A 27,961-nucleotide genomic window follows, 5' to 3' on the forward strand; every position below is an offset into this window, starting at 1 on the left:
AGGGACACCAGCAACTGGGTGGGCTCTCTGTCAGTGTGTGGGTCCTGGTCCAGCCAGCTAGAATATTCTCGGGCAGCAGGCTAATACCTGGCCTTCCCTGAACCCATCTCCATTCCCTTTGTCAGACAATAAGAACTGGAGCAAGGAAAATCAACCACTTGGGGAAGCTGGAGGGAGCTGTCCCCGGGAGAGGTAGGAAAGATGAAATGCTTGCATTGGCCTGGGGCAGGAGCCTTTGCCTCTGAAGAGCGAGCTGCTGTCTGCTTTGGTGGCCTCTCTGTTAGCGTAGGGTCCTGGCAGCTGGCAGAGGAACTGCCCTGAGAACAAGATCAGTAGAAGGGAATGAAGCCAGGGCTCCCTGGGCCACCTCAGGGCAAAGAGACCTGCGGGTTCTTTAGGAAGAAGGCCACTTTCTGGGCCATGGCATCCAGCTCACTCGGGTTGGCTGACTGAAGGAGGTTGCTCTTTGGGACAAAATAATGCTTCAGGAAGTGCTGGCTCACGCATCTATGCAGCTTCCGGGCCAGGCGCAGGAGCCCTTGGTGGAAGACCTGCCAATCCTTGAGGTTTGGGTATTTCTCACAGGTCCAGAAGAGCACGGTCTGTGGACAAAAGATGGTGGGAAGGAGTTGAGTTTTCGGGGCTCTGGCAGGAGGAGCAAGGCATCCTGGGAAAACTTGATTCACCAGGAAATTCATGGGGCTTAACTAGCTGGCTCACACCTCCCAGTTACTCTCTCTCCTGTTCTTCTATGCTCTTCCAGCTGGTCATACCCTGCTACTTCTAGCATACAGGGAACACGGAAGCCCTCCTCTCCTGGACCAGAGACTTCTGCCATCATGGCGGTCTCCTCTTTCCGTCTCTGCATCTGCCACTTTCTCACGGGCCTCTGCCCGGGTCTATAGGATTCCTGGGAGTCCTATAGAATCGACTCCCCTCTTTGAAGATGTCCACCTGCCCTGGTCATTGTCTCCCTGCTCTCCCATGGCAGTCTTTGCTCCAGCAGGTCCTGGTGCCCTGCTAACTTCCTCTCCTCTCACTCATTCCTTGCCTCCCTCTACTCTTCAAACAAGGAGTCTTCTGCCATTAATCCTGAATACTGCTCTCTTAGCCCACGATCTCCCAGCATCAAAAGGCAGGGCAGGCCCTTTCCAGCCTCACACCTCTTATCAGAGGATCAGACATCGACCATACCCTGCCTTTCTAACCACTGCTCTTTTGACCCCTAAGACAATGCTCTTCCAGACTTTCTCCTCCTTCCCATCTCTGCTCTGCACCCACCTATGTCTGCTCTGCCTTGGGGTTTCTAAGGAGACCCCTCCTCCCCACCTGCCCCTCCCCTGTCTGGTGCTCAGTGCTAGCTTCCCTCCTTCTTAGAAAGATGGCGGACTCACACCGTACCTTCTCCAGCCCAGAATCTGCTTCTGACCTGCTTAGTCTTGGGTATGGAAAAGTTCCCTCCATTCCAACATGCCCAGACTGAACTGGTGGCCTTTCCCACAAACCTGCTCTGCCTCTCGACCTGCTTATCCAGCCAGCTGTGCCAGACACAACCTGGGGCAGCATCCTCCCTGTCACTCACAGTTCAACCTGGCTCATCTTCCTGCTCATTGGTCTCTCAGCCCTGCCACTCGACTTTGTTCCCCTCCCACTGTCCTCCCACTGTGTCTCACCCTCTTTGGCAGCGGTCTAAGCTGTCTGTGTTTATTCCAGTTACCAGCCAATCTGCAGGGTTTTTGTTGTTTATTTTTAAAGTATAAATCTTCATTTATACTTTTGTTTGTTTGTTTGTTTAAATCTAATTAACAGTTCCTCTCACTCTTGGTTAACTAAGATACAAAACAGGTCTCACTATGTAGCCCTGGTTGGCCTGGAGCTGTGTAGACCAGGCTGGCCTCATATTCACAGATAACCTCCTGCTTCTGCCTCCTGAGGGCTGGGCTTAAAGGTGGGTGCCACCACACCTGGCTAAGGATGCAATTCTTAGCACATTCTGTGAGGTTTGGCTCCTGTCTTGCTTGCTAGCCTTTCGACGGACACAGGTATCAAGAACAAGATGGAACCAGCCCAAGTGGCAACGGTGGCTGGCCAGGGCACATAGGACACAAAGATACAATGGAGAACTGTTCATCCAGAAAGAATGAAACCCTGTCCTCTCTACATCTAAATGGCTGGAAGCAAAATGGAGGGACATGTGTTAAGTAAAATGAGCCAGGCACAGAAAGACAAACACGGCACGGTACTTCTCACAGTGGAAACTAAGAGATGAAGTCGATCTGAGTGTGGTGTGCTGAGGACCAGGAATTGGGGAAAGGGTGAGGCAAAGGGGGGTAGTGCAAAGGGAGGTTGGATGTGATTGTTGCGCGCCCTGTGCACACACATAAAAACGTCATGCCAGACACAATTAGTGTGCACAATTAAACACGGCATTCAAAAATAAAATCATCAACTTTAAGAAAATGTATATTTAAAATCCTGGATTAATGAAGAGCACTTGCTGCTCATTCAAAGGACCGAAGTTCATTTCCCTGTACACCTTTCAGGTAGCTCACAATGGCTTGTTGCTCCAGCTCTAGGGGATCTGATGCCCTCTTCTGGCCTCCTCAGGCACTGTACATATGTGGTATATACTCACATAGACAGACAGACACATATAATAATAACGCACATTTGAGATTTTAAAAAGTGGATAATCTCTTCAACTAAAGTGGACCTGGGAAAACTAGGGCGGCAGGGAGGAAGGAAGGAGGGAGAGAGAGAATACTGTGTGCATGCACACGAGCGCACACACACATACACACAAAGAATAAAACTGACCACATCTCTCACATGATACAAAACCAACTCAAAACGGATCATGGGGCTAAAATATGAGACTTGAAATTATGGAACTGAAGAAAGCGGGGACATGCTTCATGGGACTGTTGATAACAGGCAGTGGTTTTTCAGAGAAGACCCAACAACGCAGGGGGAAAAGGGAACAGAGATGCCTGTGGACACACCGAACTCAGAGGCATCCTCTCTGCAGAGCCGTCACCAGGGTGAGGTAGGGTGTGAGGGAATGTTAGCAAGTTGTACTCCTGAGGGGGTTGATATTCAGAATAAACACAGAACTCAACAGCCAAAGAAGAACAACAACAACAACAAAAAAAAACATGAAAAGTGGATAAATGAGAGGAAGTGCCATTTCTCCAAAGAAAACGCACAGATGGACAACAAGCAGATAAGTCAGTCTTCAGGGAAATGCCAGGCTACTGTTTAAAAGACAAAAATGAACTGGGTGTTGGCGGTGCACACCTTTAATTCCAGCACACAGAAGCAGAGGCAGGTGAATCTCTGAGTTCCGCTCTAACCTGGTCTACAGAGTGAGTTCCAGACAGCCAGGGCTACACAGAGAAACTCTGCCTCAAAAAAGAAAAAAAAAGGGCAAAAAATGGAGTAAAATGAGAAGACAGTAAGGACAGGGGAACTAATATAAACTAGTGTAACTTTTGCGGAAAACAGATTGGAGGTTCCTACAAAACTTAAAATTCAGGTATTCATACTGAGAAAATGAAATTAGAATATTAAAGAGATACCGATACTCTGTTATTGTAGTATTATTCACAGTAGCCGAGAAAAAAAAAAAAAAAAGAGCAACCTAGGTACCCATCAACAGAAGAACAGAGAAAATGTGGTACGCCTGCATGGTAAGAAAGGAAATGGAAGACAGACACCGCGTGCTCCCAGTCATGGAGGGTCTCACAGAAGCAGAAGGGAAAACAGCGCTTGTGAGAAGTTAGAAAGGGAAGGGGAAGGGTCAGAGGAAGGTTGGGTGGTAATACAAAAACTACAGGGGGGATAGTTCAAGCCTCGCCAGCACAGCAATGTGCCTGAGGTTGACAGACAGTGACTCTTCCTATTTTGAAATACCTAGAGGCGTTCAAAGGCTTCCGACATGAAGACGAAAGTTTGAGGAGACATGCTGGTCCCTGTGGCTTTCCGTGGCGGATGTCAAACTATTAGGTGACATAAGGTGTTTATTTGTACAATAGATCATCCCTAATGTTGAATCAGAACCAGAAGGGAGAAGAGAGAGGGGCAGAGAAGACGAGGAAGGGAAAGGGCAGTTGGGGAGGGAGGAAGAAAGTAGAATTGCTGTCAGCCCGGGCATGACACACAGCTGGGGTTTACAAGGCTCCCTGAGCAGAAACACACGCCGTGTGGAAACCCTGGGACTGAAGACAGTTCCCACGGCCCCCTCCCGATCCCATCACACATGGGGACCCACCTAGAGACAGTTGTCCCGATTCCCCCCGCCACACCCTGTGCTCACCTGCAGGTGGTGGGTGGTGATGACTGGCCTCTTCCCTGGACACCACACATCCTCCTTCAGCTGCCTCAGGACCTGAAAACACCGCTTGCGGCAGCCCCCATCCTCATCCAACTGCTCCAACAGCATCTGCTCCGCCTGGTGGAAACTCAGCTGCCAGTGATAGCTGGACCGGGCCACCAGGTTGAACCCAAATGACTGCAAAAAGAGAAAGAATTGGGACGAAAATGAGTTCACATAGCTTGAGGGACCCACGGCCCCCAGCGTACGGTATGTCTGTGAGATGGAGTACTATTCAGTCAACAAAAAGGATCAAATCTAACCATTCACAGAAATGGATGGAATTGGAGTCTAAGGTGTAAAAGCAGCCATGCAGAAAACGACAAACACATGCTGAATATTCTCACTCACATGTGGATGGCAAAACACAGAGGCCAAAGGGCAGCGTGGAAAAACACAAAGCATTTTGAGCTCACACAGGGGGCAGGGGAGGCTCAGACCCACTTTAGGCAGCTGCTTCTGCCCGTGTCAGAGTCCTTGAGGACTTAGCTGCCTTTCCTGGGTCACAGGGATCTGTCCCAGGCTCACTTGGCAGGCCCAGGGTTCCTGATGAGAAACCTGCATTTCTGGTAAGCTCAGGGGTGATGCTGCCACTTGAGGGGGGCACACGCCTCAGAGCAGCAGCTCTAAGGAAGCCCCTGCTTCCCCAGTAAGCTGTTACATTGTCAGTAATGAGATCAGCATGGCCGTTAGCACTCTGCAGAATGAGCCCCCGCCTGGCCACCCGTACCTTGATGCACTCCACTCTGTCTGGGGGAGGCCACCGCTTCAAACACCTAGGCCACTGGGCTTTCTCAGACCAGGCCGTGGGGATCTCCACAGTAGGGGCCAGCTCTAGCTCCACCTGGCCTGTGGACGTTTCCATGGCAACCCAAACAGCAGCTCGGTTGGTTAGCACGCTGACCTTGCCTGATGGGAAGGCAACCAGAGAGACACTTGATAAAGAGGAAGAAAGCCTTTACCTTACACAAGCATCAGGGCAGATGGTCTAGGCAGCCTTCAGTGTGACTGTCACACGATGTCGGTTCTACTGACACCAGGCAGTCAGTCATTGTCACAGCCTTGCTGGGAAAATTCATGGTCAGTGGGTCTTTCCTTTTTCTCCCCACTACTCCAGAGCTTTTCAGCACGTTATTGTAGAGTGTGTGTGTGTGTGTGTGTGTGTGTGTGTATGTGCGTACACGTGCATGCATATGTGTGTGTGTGCATATGTGCGTGCGAGCGTGTGTGTGTGTGTGTTGCAGAAGATAGACCCCAGGGTCTCACACACGCTGATCACAGTGCCTCTGAGCTATAATCCCAGCCCAGAGGTTTTCTATTTAAAAGATAGATTCTTTTCAGAAGGCTCAACGAAGGGAAGCCATGGGAAAGATGGCAAAGGATCATATAGGCTACTGTGAGATGACTGTAGCCCTGCTCTGTTTCACCCGAGCACGTTGATGCTGGTCTGAGAGAGAAGGCAGGCGAGAGCAAGGCTCTGATGTCAGGATTTTGCTGAAGGATGACCCTGGCCCTGCACTCCTCACCTTGAATTTCTCATCCTCCCATCTCCACCTGGAGGAACGCAGGGATCAGAGGTGTGCACCAATGTATCTGATGGGTGTAGTGCTGGGGTTCAAATCTGGGATGTTCTGCGTGCCAGGCAAATATTCTATCAACTAAACTGCATGTTACCCCAGCCTAAAACGGCCACAAGAATTAAATGACCCACCCAAGCACTTTCTGTAAACATCCATGAGACATGACCAGGATGGAGACTTTCAGAGCTGTTCTGTTCAGACAAGCAAACAGTTACAAATGTATCATCTGACACTGAGTTCTGCAGCCTGTGTAATTGTCATAATACATATGTGCCTGCCTATGTCTCACTCAGCAAAGGCTGCACACGGTCTGCCAGGCAAGGGCACCATCATTTACTGGGCCAATTTTCTTGAGTAGTCATTTAGCTTTTTTTTTTTTTTTCTAGTTAGTTACTATTTTCCAACCCAGGGCAGAGGATAGTCTTGGCCATATTTCTTTGTATTTGCAAAAGTTTATTTGTTGAATTGCCAAGTAAGCAAATCATAGAGAATAAATAACGGGCAAATGGCGCTTTAAAAACAAAACAGTGATTATTTTTTTTTCTCCCAAGAACAGCACAAAAATTCCTGTTTCACCCGCCCCACCCTTCACCCAGTAAGAGCACGCTTCTCACACTTCACACGGCTGCCAATCGGGTAGGTGTTTTTAATATGCTTTTATCGTTGCTGGGATTCTTTGTCGTTACTGTTTTGTTTTAGACTTTATTTTAAATTACGTGGTGTGTGTGTGTGTGTGTGCGCGCGCGCGCGTGTGTGTGACCGTATGTGTGTACCTATCCGTGAAGGTACTCTGGGAGGTCAGCTGTGGTATCAGATCCCTGGAGCTGGAGTTACAGGGGATGTGAGTTACCTGAGGTGGTAGCTAGGAACTGAACTCAGGTCCTTTGTAAGCACAGCCATGGCTCTTAAAACTGCGCATTTCTCCAGTCCTGATAGCTGATTGTTTAATTTCATAAGACAGGCTCTGACTCTGTAACCCAGGCTGGCCTTAAACTTGTAGTCATCCTCCTGCCTCAACTTTTCCAGTGCTGGAATTACAGGCATGCACCAGTCACCATGCCCGGCAATCTGCTAGAATTTTTAATATTTTTTAAATCTACATTTTCCTTTTTTTAAGTCGTTTATATTCTTCTCCCCAATTCCCTGTTTCTGGATTTTTGTTTGTTTGTTTGTTTGTTTGAGTCTGTTTTGCTTTGTGTGTCATTATTTCTGTTGCTCAGCTCATCTTTTTTCCTTCCTGGTGTATAACTACTTCTGTAATTAAGGAATTTAGTCAGTTTTTACACATGTGCATGTCTGTGTGTGTGTATGTCTGTGCATTTATGCATGTACACATGTCACCCTGTGCTGTGCCTTCTGTGTTTGCAGTTGTCGAGGTCAATGGGTCCTAAGGCTTCAGGGCTGCTGCTGTAGGAGGCTAGCACTTTCCAAGCATGCGCTCTCCACACCCTGTGTTCAGTCAGGTGCTCTGAGTTATACACAAAAGTCCCGGCAACCAAGGTGGGGGGCAGGGTTGGGGTGGGGGTGGGGGGGTGAGTAATGGCTGCTATAAATATGTACACTGAGGTTTGGGAAGAGCACAAAACCCACAGGCTAAGGTACGTCAGGGCAGTAATTTCTGATAATTTCTAAGTCCTGGAAGTGTTCCCTAAGAATGAATCCCTACCCTGCGGATTTCATTAACAGACTAGCAGATCACCCCGCCCCTCATCCCCCATTGCCACAGTGTAAAAGAAAACTGGCTACCACGTCCCTTGTGGCTTTCCTTGATCAGCTCACCTGAGAGGTGACAGGTTCTCACTGCGTTTTCCACCAGTGTCCGGAACACCTGGAGGACTTTGGCAGGCACGATGTCCCCCTCTATGTTCACGTCTGCCTGGTGCCACTGCCACAGGGTCTTCATGAACTGCTCAGTCTCTAGCCACTGCTGCAGGCCCTCGGGGTCGCGCAGAGGGCAGGTGAGCTTGGTGCCCTGCAGGTCATAGTAGCGCCAGCGCTGTGCCCGGGCCGCCTTGTATCCCGCAAGGCCTTTCAGTGGGACTGTGACGTGGAACAGCCTGGGAGCCAAAACCTGGGATTAGAAAAGGAGAGGGAAGAGATGAGCTCACCCACGGGAGTGGGGGTGGTGACATAGAGAGGTGCCGACCTATCCCACGGGGCAGCTTAAGCGACTGTCCAAGCCTCAGCAATGTGATGAGGTATGCAGAAAAGAGACCAAGGGATTACTGAGAATTACGTCGTTTTTTTTTTTTGTTTGTTTGTTTGTTTTGTTTTGCCACTAACCCATCTCTGAGGCTGTGGCAGAGGAGATGACTTAAGGAGTTCTGGGTTTTGTAAGACCTCAAGTTAAGTATGAAGAAAACTTGGAATCCTGGAGGGACCTGTAGTTTAAGAGAGAAGAAAGAGAAGAAAAATGAATCCACTGAGCTACACACAGCTCAGGTCTCTGGCTGTGCCTCTTCTCCGAGGTGAAACAAGAGATAACTTTGTTCACTCCTCAGTGAGCAACCTAAGGCTCAGAGGGCCTTGCAGATTCCTCAGGGACACTGTCAGCAAGCAGAAGAGTGGAAATTTTAATTGAGTTCTTTTGGCTGCTTGTTCACTGGTTCTACCCTGGGCTAGTTCTGCAGCAAGAACGATGTCCTGGGATAGCTGAACGCTCTGATGTGAAAGAGCAAAGGTGACCGATCTTTGAAGTACCACCCTTTCTCGTTGCCTGTCACAGTGACCCAGGGTCAGTCTGAATGACTAACCCTTGCAGAATCAAAGATGAAATGAAAGCCTGTCTGTCGGGACAATGTGAGCCATTGAGTTGATTCTGTGTTTAATGGAAAAATGGATGTAAATCCACCCACTCCCACTCTCTGGGAACCAGTTAAGTGGTGACCAGGAAGAAAGCAGACACAGCAGACACACAATGCCAAGGACACAGTAAACCGGTTGGCACTGCAGATCCGCCAGAGGGACCCTGAACTCTGGCTGGACCCAGGGAACTGGCACCCTCTTTGTCCATTCAGCCACATCTTTCTTCTTTGAAGAAAGTTATGGGGAATGCAGCAATAGTTGTTTTGGTCTGGGCAGTGACCGACTGAGCTGATCCTGCATCACTTTCCGAGAACATTTGATGGTTTAGACGATGGCACTGTATACCTTCCAGCATCCTGATGCTGGATTAAATAGGGGGGACAAACCCCTAAACGACAGATGCATTTGGATCCACTTGCACATGGGTTCACGAGTCCAATGGTGGAGCTGCCTAGGTGACTCTGACCAAACAGTGCTGGCCACTTAAGCATTGGAACCTGAGTTCTGGTCACCAGCTCGCACAAAAAGTCAGGTGTGGAGCGCATGTCAGCAATCACAGCACTGGGGAGGCAGAGGCAGGTGGATCCCTAGGACTTGTCCGCTATCTAATATAGCATCTGGCCTCTCTTAGCACATCCACACACATGGAGCACACACTTGAACAGGTACAAAAGCATCCACCCACACCCACATCCCCAACAACGTCAAATGCACCGCTAGCTACACAAATGGTGTTCAATAAGTACATACTTATCAAATTTAATTCAAGATAAAAATTAAAGCCATTTTATGTCTCTGTCTCTCTCTCTCTCTCTCTCTCTCTCTCTCTCTCTCTCTCTCTCTCTCTCTCTCTCTCTTTTCAAGGTCTCCTGTATCTCAGGCTGCTCTCAGGTTTGATGTGGTTCTGTGGTGGTTTGAATGAGAACGTCCCCCACAGGCTCAGGTCTTTACAGCTGGTCCCAGTTGGTGGCACTCTTTGAGGAGGTAGTATGGAGGAAGCATGCCACTGGGAGTTGACTTTGAGAATTCGGAACCTGGTTCTGCCTCCACTTCATTCTGTGTGGTATTTGTGGTTGAAGATGCCTTCTGTTCCTGCTGCCGCACCCACCTCCTTCCTGTTTCGTAGTGAAGATGAGTGCGCAGTCCTGCCCACAGGCTGACAGGGAGTCTGAGTGAGGTCACTGCTGACTGTCACGCATTGGCCCTGGTGTTTAGAGACTCGGTGGGACCCCTCAGCAGAGAGGGGCTACCCTGCACTCTGACAGTTCCTCAGAACCATCTCTACCCCACCTGTGCTCTAGAGAATGTCACCCATCAGTTTCCATCACTTCTGTCTAGTTCCTTAGCTATTCAGTAGGCGTTTAATAAATGAGCAGCTGCCTGGCCTTGCTTTGACCATGAGGCAGCATGCTTCAGAATCAGAGTCTTTCAAGTTATGGCCTTAGGACCAAATAGAATTCGGTCAAGTACCTTGGCTTCCTCTACCCTAACCTCTGTGGTCTAGGAGTGTGTAAGCTCTCACAATGGAAAACTTCGTGGGGTGTGTGCGTGAACAGTGCCTGGAAGAGAAACTGTACTATGTTCTCAGTGGGGTGAGCCCCTCTCACGCATGGAGTCCTTCTGATCCCAGGGCCTGGGTGCTTTCCTGGAGCACCTCAGAGAGACCTGCTTACCTTAATGCTGTCGTTGTATGTGTTAGAGGCTGGCACGGCTTGGAATCGACTATCCTGGTGGCTGATCTCTGTCGTCAGATGGTGGATAATTTTCTGCACCTCTTCCACACTCTGAGAAATCTGCTGGCGCCTCAGGTCCACCTGGGTGTGAGGGGGATCAGAAAAACAGTTACGGGACCCAAGGCACCAGCATAGGGGACAAGACAAAAGCACAGGAAAGCCTTCTCCAAGTTCAAAACCAAAGTCTTGCCTCCCAGAACTCCAAGGGAGTTGAGCTGTTTAGGTCTGACAGTGACCAAAAGGACACTATTTCCTTCTAAAACATGTGTGATCACTTAATATTTATCCAGGACTAACTTCTAGGCAGAGGTTGGGGACATAATAGCAATCAAGGGAACACAAAGGTGGGAGGGGAGGTTTTTTACCGCACATCTATAATCCAGCACATTGGAGGTAGAGGCAGGAGGATCTGATGTTCCGGACCAGCCCTGACTCTGCCGTGAGTTCAAGGCCAGCATGAGTTACATGAGTCCCTGTCTCAAAAAACTTAGCAACAAGTGCAATTGAGGTGCATGATGTGAAATCCAATAAAGAATCAATAAAAAGTTAAATTTGAAAAACAAAACAAAGCAAAAAAAACTTAGCAACAGATTAGACATATGTTGTTTTCTGGTTGAAAACACATAGTTGCGCACGCAGACTGTAATACCATACATACCAGTTTTGAAAAGCGTCATGAAGAATGCCGAGTTAGGATAAAGAGAAGTGGATAAGGCGTGGTCAGAGAAGGTGACGTTTGAGTGAGTCATGGAAAGAGATCTGGAAAACAGATTCCCAAACTACTCAAAACAGCCAGATAAGAAAATCCCAAGTGGCAGAAGGACATTGGACCAATGCTAAGTCACCCATCACTCCAGACACCAGAGAGTTCCTACAGAGCCATCCCACACAGAGACAGAATGCAAGGCTGAGAACAAACCTATCTGCATAGGTTTCATGGCCCACAGAGTCAGCCCATTGATAAACATTTATTAGGCATTCACTGTATGCCGGGTACCACTTCATGCTGGGTCCAGGAACAAGAGAGACAGACATGACTATGTGCTTATAGCCCTGGGGAAGCCATATGGAAGAGAATGCTAGTAGGGGCTCCCTCCCCGGAAAGTGTGGGGTGCTGCAGGATACAGCAGAGAGGGGATCCCTAATCTGTATGCAGAGATCTCTTGGATACGTACAATTCCATATACAAAGTGCTGTCTCTGAGAAACAAATCTGTATTGTCCAGATGCTCAATGCTACACTGAGTAGCAAGAGACAAAGGAGGCCCCCAACTCTACGGACCTATGAACCTCACTGAAAACAGCAAGTACATGTTTTCAGTGAATGCCCACTTCTTGCTAGACTGTGTACTGGTTGCATGGCAAAAGATTTACAGAGAGACTGTCAAAGTGAGACAGATTGAAAGGTCAGGAGCTGGGGAAAGACATGCACAGGATGCTGTGGATGCCCATCAAAAGGACAGCTGTCTAAACTGGAGGCTAAGGGTCCTTCCTGGAGGCGGAAGGTAAGGTCAGAGGGAGTCAACCAAGGGACTAGGAGTCTGGCTCCAGTACAGTGAATGAAGCCTCCATCAGTACAGAAACTGAGTGTACAAGTCTGTAATCCTAGTGCTTTGGAAGGGGAAGCAGGAAGATCATTTGTGGTTTCTCAGCAAATCCTGGGATACATGGGACCTTGTATCCTGTATGTGTAGGGTGACAGGTCCAAAAAAAAAAAAAAAAAAAAAAAAAAAAAAAAAAAAAAAAAAAAAAAAAAAAAAAGAAGAGGCCAGTGGCTCCCAGGGTCTGTAGAGTTTCCTAGCCAGAATAGGGGAGCGAATGGGGACACATTACAAATTCAGGAGGACCAAGGATCACCACTTCAAAAAGCTTGACCATGGAAGCAAACAAATTAGGCAACGTCGGGAGGGCCAGCAGCAGGTTCTCTCAAACTGACACCCAGGCTTAGGCATGTTCAAACATGGAGGGAGGTGTCAGTGCAGGAGGAAGAGGCCCACACACTGAGGAGAGGAGGGATTTCCCTGGAGGAAAGTGTCATGCAAATAAATGCCCGGGAACTCAGCATAGCATTGCTTCAGTTAAGAAGACTAGGAAAGCTAGGGGAAAGGGAGGGGGTGGTGGGGATTGAAGACATTTCCTGCTTGAAATCTGTTTTCTTCACAGGGTAGGAGAGGGGGCAATATGCAACAAGAAGCTGGAGAGGGGGCAGGGGCCAGATTCAAGGCAGTAGACCAGACCAGCTTCCCAAGGAATGAGGGATGGCTTGGGTACTTGTGTAAAGAGGGAAGTAAGGAGTTGGAGCCATGGTGAGGTCCATGAGGCTGTGGGGTATGAGTGGGTTCAGTCGATAGTCTGAAGCGCTGCTTAACCTTCCAGGTCAGGCGGAGGCTCTCAGTTTGGGGTATGCTAGGAAAGAGTTGGAGGGGTGGAAGCTTGGTGGGGTTTCCATCATTAAGTTGGATTTTTCAGCCTGAAGATGGAGTGCACACAGGCAGGCAGGTAGATTACAGGGCACTGAACAGGGGCGAATCTGCTAAACGAGCGTAGTGAGGGAAAATTACATACAAGCATTACAACTACCTCAATAAAGGAGCCATGCAAGATGTTCTGACTCGGTAGAGCACTGTGGTCATCAGTGGCTAGGAAGGGGTGGCTGCGAGGGTGTGGTACTGAGTAGCTAAATTCTCAGAAGGCATGGAGGGCCAAGGTTAAAAATCCAAAACTCCCCAAATCTTTACGCTCATGGATATGATTCCACAGAGTTTGAATGTGAAAAACCCAATGGACATACACACACACACTCCACTCACATTAATAAACTAAATGTCCTAAGTTGAATTCTATTGCTATGATAAATCATGGACCAAAAACATGGAGGAGGAAAGTGTATATTTGGCTTACTCATTCCAATCATATTCCCACACAAGGGAAGTCAGGGTAGGAACTCTAGCAGGGCAGGAACTCAAGCAGAGACCTTGGAGGGGTGCTGCCTACTGCCTTGCTCCCCACAGCTGGCTCAGCTATCTATCTTATACGGTCCTGGACCACCTGCCCAGGGGCGGCACTGCCCACAGTAGGCTGTATCCTCCCACACCAAGATTGGCCTACAAGCCAATCTGATGGAGGCATTTTCTCAATCGACGTTCCCTCTTCAAAATGACTCTAACTAGACCAAGCATGGTGGTGTATGCCTTTAATGCCAGCACTTAGGAGACAGGGGCAGTGAAATCTCTGAATTTGAGGCCAACCTGGTCTACAGAGCAAGTTGCAGGGCAGCCAGGGCTAGGCAGAGAAATTCTGTTTGGAAAAACAAAACAAAACAACAACAACAACAGCAACAGGACTCAAGCTTCTGTCGAGATGGCAAACCTGAATCAGCACACTAAGATCTGTTATAGTGTTGGCACTGGGAGCAGGGATGCAAAACACACTGGGGGGCATCCTTCTTCAGAACAAAAATTGTTCGCTGTGGGTGAGCTTGACCGCGAAATGGACTGGCCAGAACAAGACTGAACACACCCTGGAAGGTAGCTATCATCACTCATTATCTGGGAATTTAGCTCATCGTCCTCATGTGTTCTGATCCGCAGGCGTGAAGGTCAGACCAGAGGACTGGGCTGCCTGGAAGCTAAGACTACAAAGTCTTCTTGGGCACTTCTTATACATGGGTGCCTTAAATTTAGAATTATTCCAGCTTCAGAAATCATCTTATCTGGTGTCACTGAACAAAACAGTACTGGAGTAGCAGGTGGCTCTCCTGCGTCACACTGACAATTAGTAGAACTAGACCACACGCGTGCACGGGGTTTCCAATGCTGTTTTCCAGCACTCTCCGCCACACCCTCGAGGACCCGAGTGCTGTGAGTGGAGCCCACCGCTTCTCTTCTTCCATGTAACAGCAGTCTAGAGCTGCCATTGGTGGGAACTCCAGACTATTCCTGCATCCTACAAGCATACTAGGGTAACACAGCAGGGGCCAAACAGTGATGCAGACATGGACCAGAGCCCCAGGCAGGCTGTCCCTGCAGGGCCTAGGCTGCTGAAGCTGGGTACAGCTTTCATCAGGTGATATCTGCCCTACCCCCACATTACTGGTCACACGCACAGGGACAGGTTCTAATGACTACAGCTTCCCTGAGCAATCTACAGTCCCCAAATACTCTGCGCTGACGTTCCCAGGCCTGGGCTCAGGTTGCAACCCCAACCTAGACCCTGACAGCTCCCCTCAACTATTGCCTTCCACTTCTCTTGATTGAACCCAGAGAGACAGAGCAAGAAGGTTCAACGCCTGGGTGAGGAAAGGCAGAGATGAGCCCTGAGGCCGACTACAGAGCCATTTTGATCAAAGATGGAAGTCTTTCTACAAGGGCAGGCCTCTCCAAGCCCCACCCCCAAACCCCTTTTCATTATAGTCTCTCAAATGTCAGCAGGCCAGCCATACAGTCTCATCACCAACTGCCTTGCAGGCAACGAAAAGCTTGAAAAGAAATAAAAGGAGGAAATGGGATACTTGAAGAAAATGCACTCAAAAGCGTAACCAATCCGAGCTTGATCCAGGTTTTATCCACCACCTCTGCTGATAAACCCAATGGACCAAAAGGGGTCCCTTCTCTTTCTCAAGGGCTGCATTTGTGGGTGCGGCAGATCCCAGGCAGAACTGAGCCACACTGAATCAACCAGGCACATGAGGCTGGATGCTCCAAGGTCACCTGGGGCAGCAGATGATGCCTTTGAGCCACAACTTTCCAGGGCCTCCGTCTCGTCTCTCTAGGTGTGTACGTGCCCGCCCACATGTCCCTGTCTCATCCGAGGCTCCCTCCCCTCCTTCCCAGCCAGAGCTTCTGGGTTATTGTTGACCCACAAGTCCTTTGCTGCTATTAATAGTTCAGGTTTGCGAATAATTTACTGTTTCAAATATAAATGATTGGGAATTCGAGACTGTTCCCTGTAACAACACCGCGCTGACTCACGGGTGTCGCAATCCTCTTCCTTGAACTCCATGGAGGGCCAATTAAGCAGCATGTGGGAAAAGTTGTACGGGTCCTGGCTGTACCGAGAACAGGTGGTCTGCATAGATGAGCATCACCCAGGTGGAGGACAGGTTGGAACAAATGACCGAGAACGTCCTCCCAGACAGCATGAAGTTGGGCTGTTAATCTCAGAATTGCTTTAAATCCAATAATCGGTTAAAACAGAATAGGAACCCTCCCTGTCCTCCAGAGCTGCCAGTTTAAAGAGAGAAAGCCTTATCCATTTACTGATAGACACAGAGGAAACAGTGGGCCTTCTTCTCTGCTCAATTCTGTGAGGAATACCTAGACCTCCTGGTGTTTGTGGCTCCAAATGCAGCAGCAGCAGCAGCAGCAGCAGCAGCAGCAGCAGCAGCAGCAGCAGCAGCAGCACTGTGGAGCTGGGGTTACTCAGCCCTTCCCGGGTATTGGGCACTTCATATTAACAGGAGTACCGGAGCCTCCTTTACTGTAATATTCGATGATGGTTCCCATTTTATAGATGGGGAAATTGAGGCTCAGGAAGCAGCTTGCCCCGAATTTAGGAAGTTACAGACAGGCCGTGTTTACCACCTTGGATTCTGACTAACAAGGTAGGTGGGTAAACTGGGTTTCCTCCTGGGCTTTACGTCTTCCTCTGTGGAAACCTAACACACCCTCCAAGTCCTCCTCTCCATTCCTCTTTCTGTGGACCACTTCTCCCAGCAGAGCCAAGCCCTTTCCCTTTGCTCTGCAAGGCTCTTCATTGCTGCCCTGGGTCTTGTGTGCACTGCAGACATCACTCAGTGACTGTACAGGATGTCCCCTCCTTCCCGGGGAGTTAATACAGAATCTGCAGGTATGGCCAGCTGTCCCTCGGGTAGGCACAGCACTTCTTTCCCGTTTAGCAGACCACAGCTCTAGTCCTGAGCGTCTCCAAACCACAGAGCAGGATTTGACATAAAGTAGGGGCTTCTGCATGTGTCTGCGAGATAGAGGACTTTAGCAGAGAAGAGATGGCCTCTGGGCCCAAGCAGCTGTGCTGAGACCTCAGTACCTTCCCCATATAGCACTGGACTCTAGCAAAAACCTTTCATCTCTACGAACGTCTTTCTTCCTCTGTAGAAATGGAGGTTCGCTGACAGCTACATTAAGTAAGTGTTTCCTGCACCTCAACCTACTACAGTTTCTCCTCATCTTCAGTGAACTCCAAAGGGATTCAGGCCGCATCTGTGCAAGATACTCTGGGAATATGGAAGGAAAGGAATGTGGCCAGGACATTGCTGGTCCCTCTAAAAAGGTGGAAGGAATTAAACCTTCCAGGGGCAAGTCAGCAACCAAAGCCATGCTCGGAGGAGACAGTGTTCAATCAATAAACAGTATCAGCTCCAGAGTTCCCAGGATGGCAAAGTGCTCTCTGCCTAGGTGTTTGGGGAACCTTTAAGCCAACTCTGAGCTATGTGAGAAGGACTAAAATTAAAAAAATAAATTTAAAAAATTAATAAGGCTGGGCGGCAGTGGCGCATGCCTTTAATCCCAGAAGTCGGGAGGCAGAGGCAGGCGGATCTCTGTGAGTTTGAAGCCAGCCTGGTCTACAAGAGCTAGTTCCAGGACAGGCTCCAAAGCTACAGAGAAACCCTGTCTTGAAAAACAAAAACAATAACAAATCCAGGTCTGAAGTCCTTTAGCACATAACTCTTACAGGGCAGATGTGGAGGCGGGTTCCCCTTCAGGGACAAGAGATGGAGCAAGGAAGGCTCTGTCAGACTGGGAGCAAGGCTCTCCAGCCTCTGAGAACTGGCTGACACACATTCTAACAAACACTCAGGCCATGGTTTCCAGGCCAGACACCAGACCAATGGTTGCCGTGTACCCTGACTCTTAATCCCCATGGGAGTTAGAAATCCAGATTCCTGTGCTAAGTGTCAGAAACATCTGTGAAAGAAAACTTTAGAAAATGCTTTACAGTCCAAAGAGACCATGCTTGAGCCCAGACTGATTCCACATCAGGAAGACCATTTATGATTTCTGCTGGTGGGAACGCCCAGAGACAGAGGGTCAGAGAATCAGGCAAGTGAAATTACTTGAATGTCAAGCTAAGAAAGGTGGAATGTTATTTTTCCAGTAAGCATAGGACCCCAGGAAGATGCCCATCAACACTGCTTCTGTGCAGGAGTGATGGGAAGTCACTTTGTTCACTACTGTTTTTTTAAACATAGATTTTCCCTTGACGGTTTTGTCTAAAGAGTGCACTCAGGGCTCACTGTGATAAGGATCTTTGCTCTGTTTACATACAAAGGCCTGAAAGCCAGAGACCAGTCCCTACCTCTCTGCTTAAACCCTCTCGTTTAAACATTAACTGCATGCTTTAGAAGCTTCATGCGTGAGTGGAACAATGGGTCATCTTACATTAAATAATATTTAAGGTCCCTACAAAGTCCATAATCAGAAGAACCTACACTGGCCTTGAACTCACAGAGATCTGCCTGCCTCTAACTGCTGAGTGCTGGGACTAAAGCTGAGCACCACCATGACCAACTTACAAATGAAACAATACCTTTTAAGGATGTATTTATTTTACTCTTATTTTACATGTATGGGTGTTTTGCCTGCATGCAGGTCAGTGCACCACAAGAGTGCCTGGTGCCCATGAAGCTAACGCTCTTAGCTGCCGAGCTCTCCCTCCAGTGCCCAAATAATATTTTTTAAACCTATCAGTTATGCGGTTTTAAAAAGTTTTTCTTTCTTCTTCTTCTTCTTCTTCTTCTTCTTCTTCTTCTTCTTCTTCTTCTTCTTCTTCTTCTTCTTCTTCTTCTTCTTCTTCTTCTTCCTCTCTCTCTCTCTCTCTCTCTCTCTCTCTCTCTCTCTCTCTCTCTCTCTCTCTCTCTCTCTCTCTCCCCTCTCTCTCTGTCTTTGAGGCAAGGTCCTATGTAGCCTAGGAAACCTTCAACTCCTGATCCTCTTGCCTCCACCTCTTAAATGCTGGCATCACAGGTATGTTCCATTTTGTCTGTGCCTGGCTGGCCATTTTCCAGTGACCGCATTCAGACCTTCGTTTTATGGCAATAAGTCTGAGGCTCAGATAGATTAACCAGCCACGTAAGTGTCAGCAATGGGCAGAGTCAGAGGTCTGTTCTGTATTTTATACCCAGAATTCTCCTGGGCACTAGAACCTCAGAGACCTTCTCCACATGCTGAGGCTAGTGGTCCTGTGTTCCCAAGGACCATCTTATGATCTCCAGAAGCAGGAGAATCCTTCTGGATCAGTGTCAGTGGGATGGAAAGGAAGAGGGCGTGCCCGGGAGAGGCTAGCCCCGGCTTACCTTACTCAGCAGGCAATCTTGTAAGTCTCCCTCTGGAAGAGACTTCATGGTGTCTTGGTCAATCCCCAGGATAGCAGCAACCTTCTGCTTCTTTTCACGATGGAGGACAAAGCTGGTGGGCAGCCTTCCCAGCAGCGTTACTCTCTGGATGAAACTTCTCTGGAATTGTGAGCACGGACCAGAGACTTGGCCTCTTCTCGCCGGCTCACTGCAGTTTTCCTTTCCAACGTGAGCGAATCCGTCTGCCATCTTCCAGGGAATTATAGAAAGATTAAAAAGGAGTCTTGATGGAAATGAATTGGAGCCCACCTGACGTTACCCACTGTTGGTTTATCCTGTCTATTTTATCCTCTTGTCCTGACACCAGGTGTACCTTGGCACCAAGTGTCTTTACATCTCCTTGTTCTTATCCTGTTGACAGTAAATATCCCCTGCCCTCCAATCCAGAAAATTCTGCAATTGATTTACTTCTCTACCATAAACAAACAAGAAATTGCAAAGAAGCCATCTGGTGTCTCACCATCATGCCCAGTGCAAGCCTTGTCAATCAGATGAGAGCCAGGATCAGCATTTGGAAAAGCATGAGCTCACGGATAAACTCGTGCATCCAGAGGCAAGCTTAAACAGACACAGAGAACATACACACACACACACACACACACACACACACACACAGAGAGAGAGAGAGAGAGAGAGAGAGAGAGGCTTACAAACGGGCACATACACGCAGAGGAAAGTAGGGCAGAGTCCTGCCTCTCACCTGCTGACCTTAGAATGTGATTTCCTTGTCCCACTTGATGGCTGACATTCAAAATAACATCAGTATAAACAGTCCCCTAAAGAGTCTAGAACACATCTCGTTTTACCAGTAAAACTCATTCTAGACAATAGCTCAGGCAGTCAGGCAGTATGTCCCCAGTCTGACTGGCCGGGGATAGTTTTAGTACAGGGGGAAAAAAATCCCAGCAGCCTGATCTTCCTGAAGCTGGTTAAAAATCACAGTCTACTGCCTGTGATCCAAAGGACTGATAGCCCAGCTCGCGTCTGAGTCCGGCTTCCAGGCAGGCAGCTCCAAACCACCCTCCGCAGCGCTCTTCCACAGCGGCCAACCCCGCCTTTCTACTCTCTCCTGTGGCCCTGCATTTGCATAGCCTCCCAGACAGCTCCAGGTGAGAGCCACATCAGACCCCACCCACCTCCTTCTCCACCCGGTTCAGGCTCCATCTGACAATGCAGAACTTTTAACACGTCCTAAAAAGCTACAGCTTCCGCCGGGATCCTCAGACTCCCCTCCACACTTCCTTGATTTTCCACCTGTTATTCTGTGTCATGGAAATCCCCTTCTTTTGAGGGCACACGCTCTCAGATAATCTAGACTCTTCTTCCCTGGACTTTGTTCCCCTGGTCAACATTCCAATCGACCACATTGAGTTTTTTTTTCACAAATGAAACAAGAGCCTCTTCCCTAAATCCGCCTTTTGGAATTCTCTCTCTGCGTCACTTTCAATGGCATCAAAGTCCCCATTTCTCCCCTGCATACTTTTGGTTTTGCCCTTGGCTTCTGCTTTTGCTGGAACCGTGACCTCAATCCCTCTCCTCTCAGACTTTTCCTGATAACAGTAAGCTGCCCTGGGTTTCTGGAATCAAACATCCACTCAGACGCCGAGCCATCTGTTACCCCAGTACTGCAGGTTAGTTAAAGTGTTGTATCCGGAAACTTCTCTTGTTCCAAGAGGGAAAGGTTCTGGCCAGATATGAACAAGGAAAGAAGATCATTGAGCTACAAGAGAGAAACCTGGAGAAGGATCGGCACCATGAACCCAGGGAAGCTGCCTGCAGGCTCTTTCCCTCTAGAGAGCAGGTGGGTGTGCTGTGTGAACACAGTGTAGACTCACTGCATGGCCCAGTTCCTAGTTGGGACGGCTCCACGGCACAGGGCTGGGCACAGACATCGGCTCTTGCAGCTCCTGGCAGAAAGGCTGATGAAAACAGGCTTGCCTAGCAGATACAGATCTCTAGTTAATTGGACAATAGGTCAGCAAAAACTCTGGTGGGTAAGGGTGTGCCTAGGGCCACCAAGAAGGATCCAGTTAATTCAAATTTTCCTTTATCCTTGGGAAAAAAAATCTCATTTTTTTTTCATGATTTACATGCAAAGCAAATTGAAAATGGAAGCCGGCTCTATCTCAATTTAGACTTTGAGGACCGGGCAGGTTAGATGGCTCAGCAGATATGTCTGCCACTGAGTCTGACGACCTGAGTTCCATCTCTCCCCACCTCCCAGGACACTGCCTCCTGTACACCTCCACACACATACACACATAATAGATAAATGCATAGCTTATCAGGACCAATAACACGTTTAATGTCTGTTTAACAAAGTAGTCAAAAATTTTTCCTGATAGTTTTGTACTGGGGTCTGGTAGCTTGGTGTGCACACAGAGATCAGAGGACAAGCTCAGGGGCCAGTCCTTGGGTGCCTTCTACCTTTTCCTGGGGACAGAGTCTTTCACTGTCCAGGAACCTTGTCATGTAGGTCGAGCTTCTGGGCCTCTGGGTCTTACCTCCCATGTCACCATTGATGGATCACAGGCATGTGGCATAGGAGCCAGTTTTTGACATGGGCCCCGGGGTCTAAATTCATGTCCTCACGCTTTCAAGGCAAGAACCTTACAAAGGGAACCAGCTCAAGATTTTCAAAAATCTTAAACCAAACCTAGTATTCAATGAGGGTTCTTGGGAAGACCACGCCCATCCAGGCTTACCCAATTTTTTTTTTTTTGGTTTTTCGAGACAGGGTTTCTCTGTGGTTTTGGAGCCTGTCCTGGAACTAGCTCTTGTAACCAGGCTGGTCTCGAACTCACAGAGATCCGCCTGCCTCTGCCTCCCAAGTGCTGGAATTAAAGGCGTGCGCCACCACTGCCCGGCTTGCGATGTTTTTACTAAACATTTCACGGCAAGAAAGGGAAAGATTAGCCTGACCCAAATCAATCTAAAATGTGCAGATTAAGTCAAGAACGTCAGGGCTACAAACTCTAACGTATTCCTTTACGAGTTCGCATTAATCTAGGAAGAGTCAAATCCAGCAGCTCAGGAGACTGGACGATGGATGAAACCCACAATAGCGAACCATCCGCAAGTGTCCCAGGCTGTTCTCCGTGTCCAGGGAAGCCTCTGTCGCACACAAGGTTGGTCAGTAAATATTATCAAATACTTCCTTAAAATCTGTGGCATTGCACTATTAAAATTATAGAGAATAAATGGTAAGCAAGGCATGGCAATTTCACCTTACAGCTTAGCACTAGGGAGGCTGGGGCAAGAGGACTGCTTTGAGCTCAAGGCCAGTTTGGGCTGAATGTGAGACTCTTTCCCAACTCCCCCCTCCCCCAAATACCGTACAAAAAAATAAACAAAAAAATGATCTCAGTTTGGGCAGGAAGAAGGGAAAATCTGTGTTTCTAGGAATGTCCATGGATCCCATCTATCTATAATTAACAAAATACTGTAAGGTACAAAGCATTCACTTTGTGTGTTATAAGTTCAACTGCACATATGGTCCTGTGGTCACTTCAATTATCATCTCCTTTTATGAAAAGCCTGACACAAGGGAACTTCACATTGGATGTGGCACAAGATAGGATCTTAGTAAATGTTTATCTTCACGGTCTGCTTTATTCACTGAAGACAAGGGGCCTTTTTGTAACGTGTATTGGTCATCCTGCCTTGTTTCTGTTGGGTCAGATCATGCCATGGGTCATTCATCACAGTCCCACCAAAGGGTACTGTCTCCTTTCCTCTTGCACTGAGGTCATTTGACCTTTTGTCTAGATTCAGAGGCCAAGGCTTCCCATACTCACACACTTATGTGGGCAAGGCAGACTCTAAACCAAACCCGGACAGTGTGGAAATGGAATAAGGTGAGACCTAGGGCAGGAAAGATGACTCAGTCAGTGAAGGAGCTGTGGTTTAAGCATGAGAACACAACGTTGATTCCCCGGAGCCCATGTAAAATGCCAGGTGTGATATCCCATGCTAGTACTAAGGAGATGGAGAAAGGAGGCTCCCTGGGCCTTGCTGGCCAGCCAGGCTAGCCTACTTAGAGAGCTCCGAGCCTGAGGCTGACCTCGGACCTCCACACTCACATGAAATCACAGAGAGAGAGAGAGAGAGAGAGAGAGAGAGAGAGAGAGAGAGAGAGAGAGAGAGCTGACTCCAACCAAAAAGGAGCAAAGCAGCAGGAGCAGATGTGTCTGCACCTGAAGGAAGTCACTTTGCACAGCCTAATGCTAGCAGGAATGCTGAAAAACAGCCCAATGTTGAGAACATGCTAAAAGCCTAGAATCCTCAAGTCTTTGTGAAAGCCGAGGCTGCACCTAGCCAGACGAAGAACATCATACTGTTTATTAGCTACTGGGATATCCCAGCACTCCCAGAAATAGCAGCACCCCTCAAAGAAAAAGATAACGATGCCTGCTTAAGGGCCAGGGCTCTTCCTGGGGTGCAGCCTGAGGTCGATGAGATCTGGGAAAGCCAGGCTGTGAGCTCAAGCTGTTCACTGAGCAAAGATAGTCTGGCTTAGGTGCAAAATGCCCAAGAATTTGGATTGGAGAGATTGCCCAGCATTTAAGAGGATGTACTGCTTTAAAAGGACCTGAGTGTGGTCCCTAGCATCTATATTCAACAGCTCACATCGGCTGTGATTCCGATTCTAGGAGATCTGATACCCTCTTCTACACACCTGCTCTCACAAGGGTATACACGTACAAGCATGAATACACACACACACACAGACTCACAAAGTTAAAAAGATGAAATATCTAAAAAGAGAGAAAGAATGAGAAATGATTCAGGGTAGGCGGGGGCGGGGACATTTCCCAGGCCTGTGCCTGTGTGTTCGTGTGTCCATCCAAGTGCACAAGATCGCTAGCACACTTTTCTGGACTGTCCTCATCCCGTGGACTAAGCCCAGAAACCTGCCTGGGGACTTGGTGTTTTAATAGAGGACAGTCATCAAGGCCATGAAGCCTGACTAACACTTAATTTTCAAATCCAATCTCTCTGCCTATTTAGGAAAAAGAAAGAAAGAAAGCACACTGTATTTACATTCAAAACTCCTCCTGAATACAGAATGCCACTCAGTCACGTGAGGCTGAGCTATTTTTAAGTTGCTCTCTCCAGAGAAAGTGCGAGGAGGAGAGAGAGAGGAGAGTGGCAGTTCAGGAAGTAGATGGCTTTTCCTTCATTTTTTTTCTTTTCTTTATGCCGTCTGGTAACTGCTCACCTCAGTTTCTGGGATGTCTGAGTCAGGAGGAAACACCTGGTTAGTGGAATCCACAGTTTTACCTCTGGGGTGTTCAGAGGAAAGCCCCCCTCCCCCTCCCACCCATTGTTGCTCAGGAAGCATGACAGATCTGATTGCTTCCTCGAAAGGGACCAGCAGGAGGATGTGGAGGGAGACAAACATTTCCCATCATAGATTTATGCAAATACGGCCATTTGATCTCTGACGAAGAATAGACACAGCCCACTGAAGAAAAGATGTGCAGCAGGCGGTGTGAGCAATGGGTCGACCGTAGGAAAGGAAGTCAGTCTTTTTAAAAGACCAATTGGACATGGCTCATAAACCTCAGTGAAAGCCATAAATCTTAAGCTCATAGAAGGAAAGGTGGGGTAAACCCTTGTGCCTTTGGGTTAAACAAAGAGTTCTTAGAAGTGACATCATTCATTATAAAAGGGACATGATGGCCAACAGGTGTGCATACAAAGGAAAAAAAAAAACATCAGGAGAAGCCAAGTGTAACCACGCCTTGACTTTGGCCTTCTGCCTTCTGGAAGAGTGAGGAAGACTTCTGCCCCTTAGCCGGCCCAGCCTAAGATCACACGGGAAGAGGGGTACTCCTCTGTGAAAGCACCCACTTGTGTTGGCCAGGGCTAGGCAAAAGCAGCTTAGCGGCTCTACCCGTTACTTCATCCCATCACCGACCAAGCCAGCCCCATTCCCAGACTTTGATCTTTCAGCAGCACCTTCGGAGGCTTTGTGTCAGAGGCTTTGTGTCCGACTTTGTTCCCTTAACCCTAGGTGGGCCTCACCCATGATAGGTGAGCAAGCTCTCTGCCACTGAGCTATATCCCCAGCCTGCCTTGGGTGTTTTACTTTTCGGAAACATGTCTCTGCTACTTTCCTCACCCCCACAAGCCTCTGAGGACAGCTTTGTGTTCCCCCTTTGGCCACAGGAAAGTGGCTGTTACCCCTTCCCGCACAGAGCTCTTCTCTCCACAATTTCTCTTCAGAAAACTTAGACATCAGCTATGGTATAGGAAGGAGTGAGTACATCCCCTAGGCCTTACATCTTGAATCTCATGTATTAGCAGTATGGTCTCCTGTGTGCTGATGCTAGGAAGAAGTGGGGGCCCTGAAGAAGTGCACACTACCGAGAAGTCACTCAGTCTCAGGGACCACCGCCTTTGGGTGGATTTATGACATTCTCATGCCATCTGGGGTTGGTTTTCATGAGTGGCTCTTTATAAAAGAGCAAGCCTGGCTCCTCTCCATATTCTGGTTTGTGTCCCACCTTGTGATTGCCATGGTGCCATCTGCCATAGAGTCCTAAATCAAAACATAAGGCCCAAGTAAGGGAGTTTATGTTCTTGAACCCCTAGAACTGGAATTTAACAAGCCACTGTCTTTTAAAAATTACCCAGCTTCAAGAATTTTGTCACAGTGGCTTAAAGTGGACTATTCAAGTATCCTAACGTTTTCCCCTGGGACTTGGGGAAAGTAGGAAGGCCCACAAAGGCGACCCTGGATAGACTGTGTTCTTCCTGGCGGAGACAACAATCTGGAGTAATGCCAGAGGCCTCACCAGACCCCCATTCCACGCTCAGAGACCACAACCACAGTGTTTATGCTGACATACAACTGAGAAAATCAAATGCCAAGGAAAGTGTGGCTATTCCCACACAGGTTTGTCAGAGCACATATGCTACAATGGATGCTAAGAAAATAAAACTGGCCCAAAGGCCAAGTACCCCTTCAATAAAAGCGATCAAGGTCAGTCCATCCACGCAAAGGACAATGACAAGAAGGACAGAGGGGAAATGAGTTACCATGTCCGACACCAGTTAGTCTTCGTTATTTTACTGCTCGTAGAAATAACCAGGACACAGGGTCTAGTGACAGATACAAATGGGGATAGTTGGTTTCCAAGTGACGTTAGTTCCTAAACTAACTGGAAAAAAACCACAGGACTAGGTCTCTATCTTGGTGCCTAAACTTCTTGGGATCGTAGGTGAACGCAGTAGAGACAGGGACAAGCTGATCCTCAGAGCTTAGGATTCTTGCACTATCTCCATGTAACATGTCATCACGTGGCCCTCCTGGGGCCACACGGCACGTCATACCTAGTCAATGAAAGGCTACCGACAAAGTCCTATGAACAAATGATGTGAAGGCCATTTCCTTCTTCTCTAATGCACTCCCCGTCACAGCCACTTCCCAGTAAATTTTCTATCACTATGGCAACGCCCATGAATCACGAGCAACTAGTACAACAGTATCTAACAGAAGGACAAAAGAGGCCCTTATCTCCAGCTCGTGTGGTTTCATTTCAAATAATGATCTGCCTCCTGGTGAGGTCTGGTCCTGTTATAACACTGGAGAGCCCAAGGGCTTCTGGGCTGTTGGCATCAGGGACTTCTCAGATTTCAGTTTCCTCTTTAATGCTCAATTAAGGGCAAGATTACATAAACCTCAACTTCCCAGCCCAGTCTTTGCTGTAGTCATTAAATGAAACTAAAATGGTCACGAAAGCTGAGTAACGCGGGGAAGCCAAAAGGCCCCTCAAAAAGGAAAGCATGAAAGAGGATCCAACTCAGTCACACCTCCAGCTCTGTGCCCAGGCCGGCTCTATAACTCCTTTTGATTAATGACTTCTAGAAGCTTCCACACCACAATTTCTATTATAACATCTTCAGGTCAGTGGAAAGATTCAGTTAAAGGTACAGTGAGGCATGACTGAAATTACTAAGGAGCTACGAGCACTTTCCACCCTGACTCTAAGTTACAGAAGAGCCCAGATCTTCCAGAAGGACGACAGCTAAGGTAAACAGAACACACACATCACGCCTCTGTCTGTACACACAGGTCCACTGATAACTTGCTTTTATTCTGCTGGCAAAAGGGTTTCACATTTCCCCTCTTTAAAGCCTTAAGTCTCTCAAGGCAGCAGAGGGCATCTGTGTGCAGCCAGGGGACATCGCTGACACTTTACACTTTTGGTGCCACACAGCAGAGTTGTCGATAGATGAGACAGAAAGGGTCTGGTCAAGGCTGAGACACTCAACTGCAAAGCAGGGGGATAGTCAAATTTAAGTAAATACACACATGCAGGGATATTGACTAGGGTGTCACAGACGTACATGTGTGGGAATATTGACTAGGAAGTCACAGGAGAAAGCTGACATTAGTCATGAAAGGTAGAAAGACTGGCGAGACAACTCAGACAAGAAAGATGTTCTAGATATAAGCAGGCTGAAGACCAAAAGCCAGTGATGTCTGGGGAAGGACAAAGACCTCTAAAGTTCCCAGGCTCAGCCTCAGCTCCTGTTCTCTTTCACTTGCGCTTCCTAGGTTTATATAAATACACTGAATTGCATATGAGCACATGGTATGTCAGTAGAAACAAAACTGTCTAGGGGAACAAAGAGGACCAATGAGGAAGTAGATGGGTGTCGGGGGCAAGAACAATCCTCAAAGCACGCCTATACCTGTGTAGAAATGCTGCCATCCAACCCACTTCCAGGTACAATAAAAATACACCAATAGGAATACATTACAAAAAGAAAATTAAAAATCACACTCTCAAAAACAATGAAAAACTGGTAAACATTGACAGAATGCATTTTTAAAATATGAAACGAAAGATTTTTGGCAATCTTGGGAATCATTAAAAAAAAAGACGGTTTCTGGGTAAGGAGAATGAGTTTTGTGTGTTTTGATGTTTCTGGTTTATTCATTAGCTTAATTCATATTTGATTATTCAGCTCTTCTGTAGCGCTGCATGTCAATAACACAGATTCATGGTGAAAACCCAGCATCTTGGTGGGTCCCGGGAAAAGAAAGGGGACTTCCTTCCTTCAAAGTGTCATCTACCAGAGCCTCA

The 27,961-nt window shown here is 48.0% G+C and overlaps 1 protein-coding gene across 1 annotated transcript; it reads right to left on the reverse strand.

The window, feature by feature from the left end:
- Positions 1–298: 298 nt before the first annotated feature.
- Mab21l3 (mab-21 like 3) lies at positions 299–19,049 on the reverse strand. Its single transcript, XM_057794050.1, has 6 exons — positions 18,801–19,049; positions 10,431–10,571; positions 7,732–8,023; positions 5,103–5,281; positions 4,316–4,510; positions 299–602 (listed from the first exon to the last, which is right to left on the reverse strand). The coding sequence occupies exons 1-6, from the start codon at positions 19,047–19,049 to the stop codon at positions 369–371; spliced, it is 1,290 nt and encodes a 429-aa protein (XP_057650033.1). The 3' UTR covers positions 299–368.
- Positions 19,050–27,961: the final 8,912 nt, after the last annotated feature.

This window comes from Chionomys nivalis, chromosome 18 (assembly GCF_950005125.1).
Source record: "Chionomys nivalis chromosome 18, mChiNiv1.1, whole genome shotgun sequence".
NCBI lineage: Eukaryota > Metazoa > Chordata > Mammalia > Rodentia > Cricetidae > Chionomys > Chionomys nivalis.

Excerpts from the sequence above, each read along its gene's own strand:
- Mab21l3 (XM_057794050.1), bottom strand. The coding sequence starts at position 19,049 with ATGGCAGACGGATTCGCTCACGTTGGAAAGGAAAACTGCAGTGAGCCG. Across the intron at positions 10,572-18,800 it reads AAGATTGCCTGCTGAGTAAG|GTGGACCTGAGGCGCCAGCA; the intron begins GTAAGCCGGGGC and ends CCTCACACCCAG. Across the intron at positions 5,282-7,731 it reads GAGAACCTGTCACCTCTCAG|GCAAGGTCAGCGTGCTAACC; the intron begins GTGAGCTGATCA and ends CCTTCCCATCAG.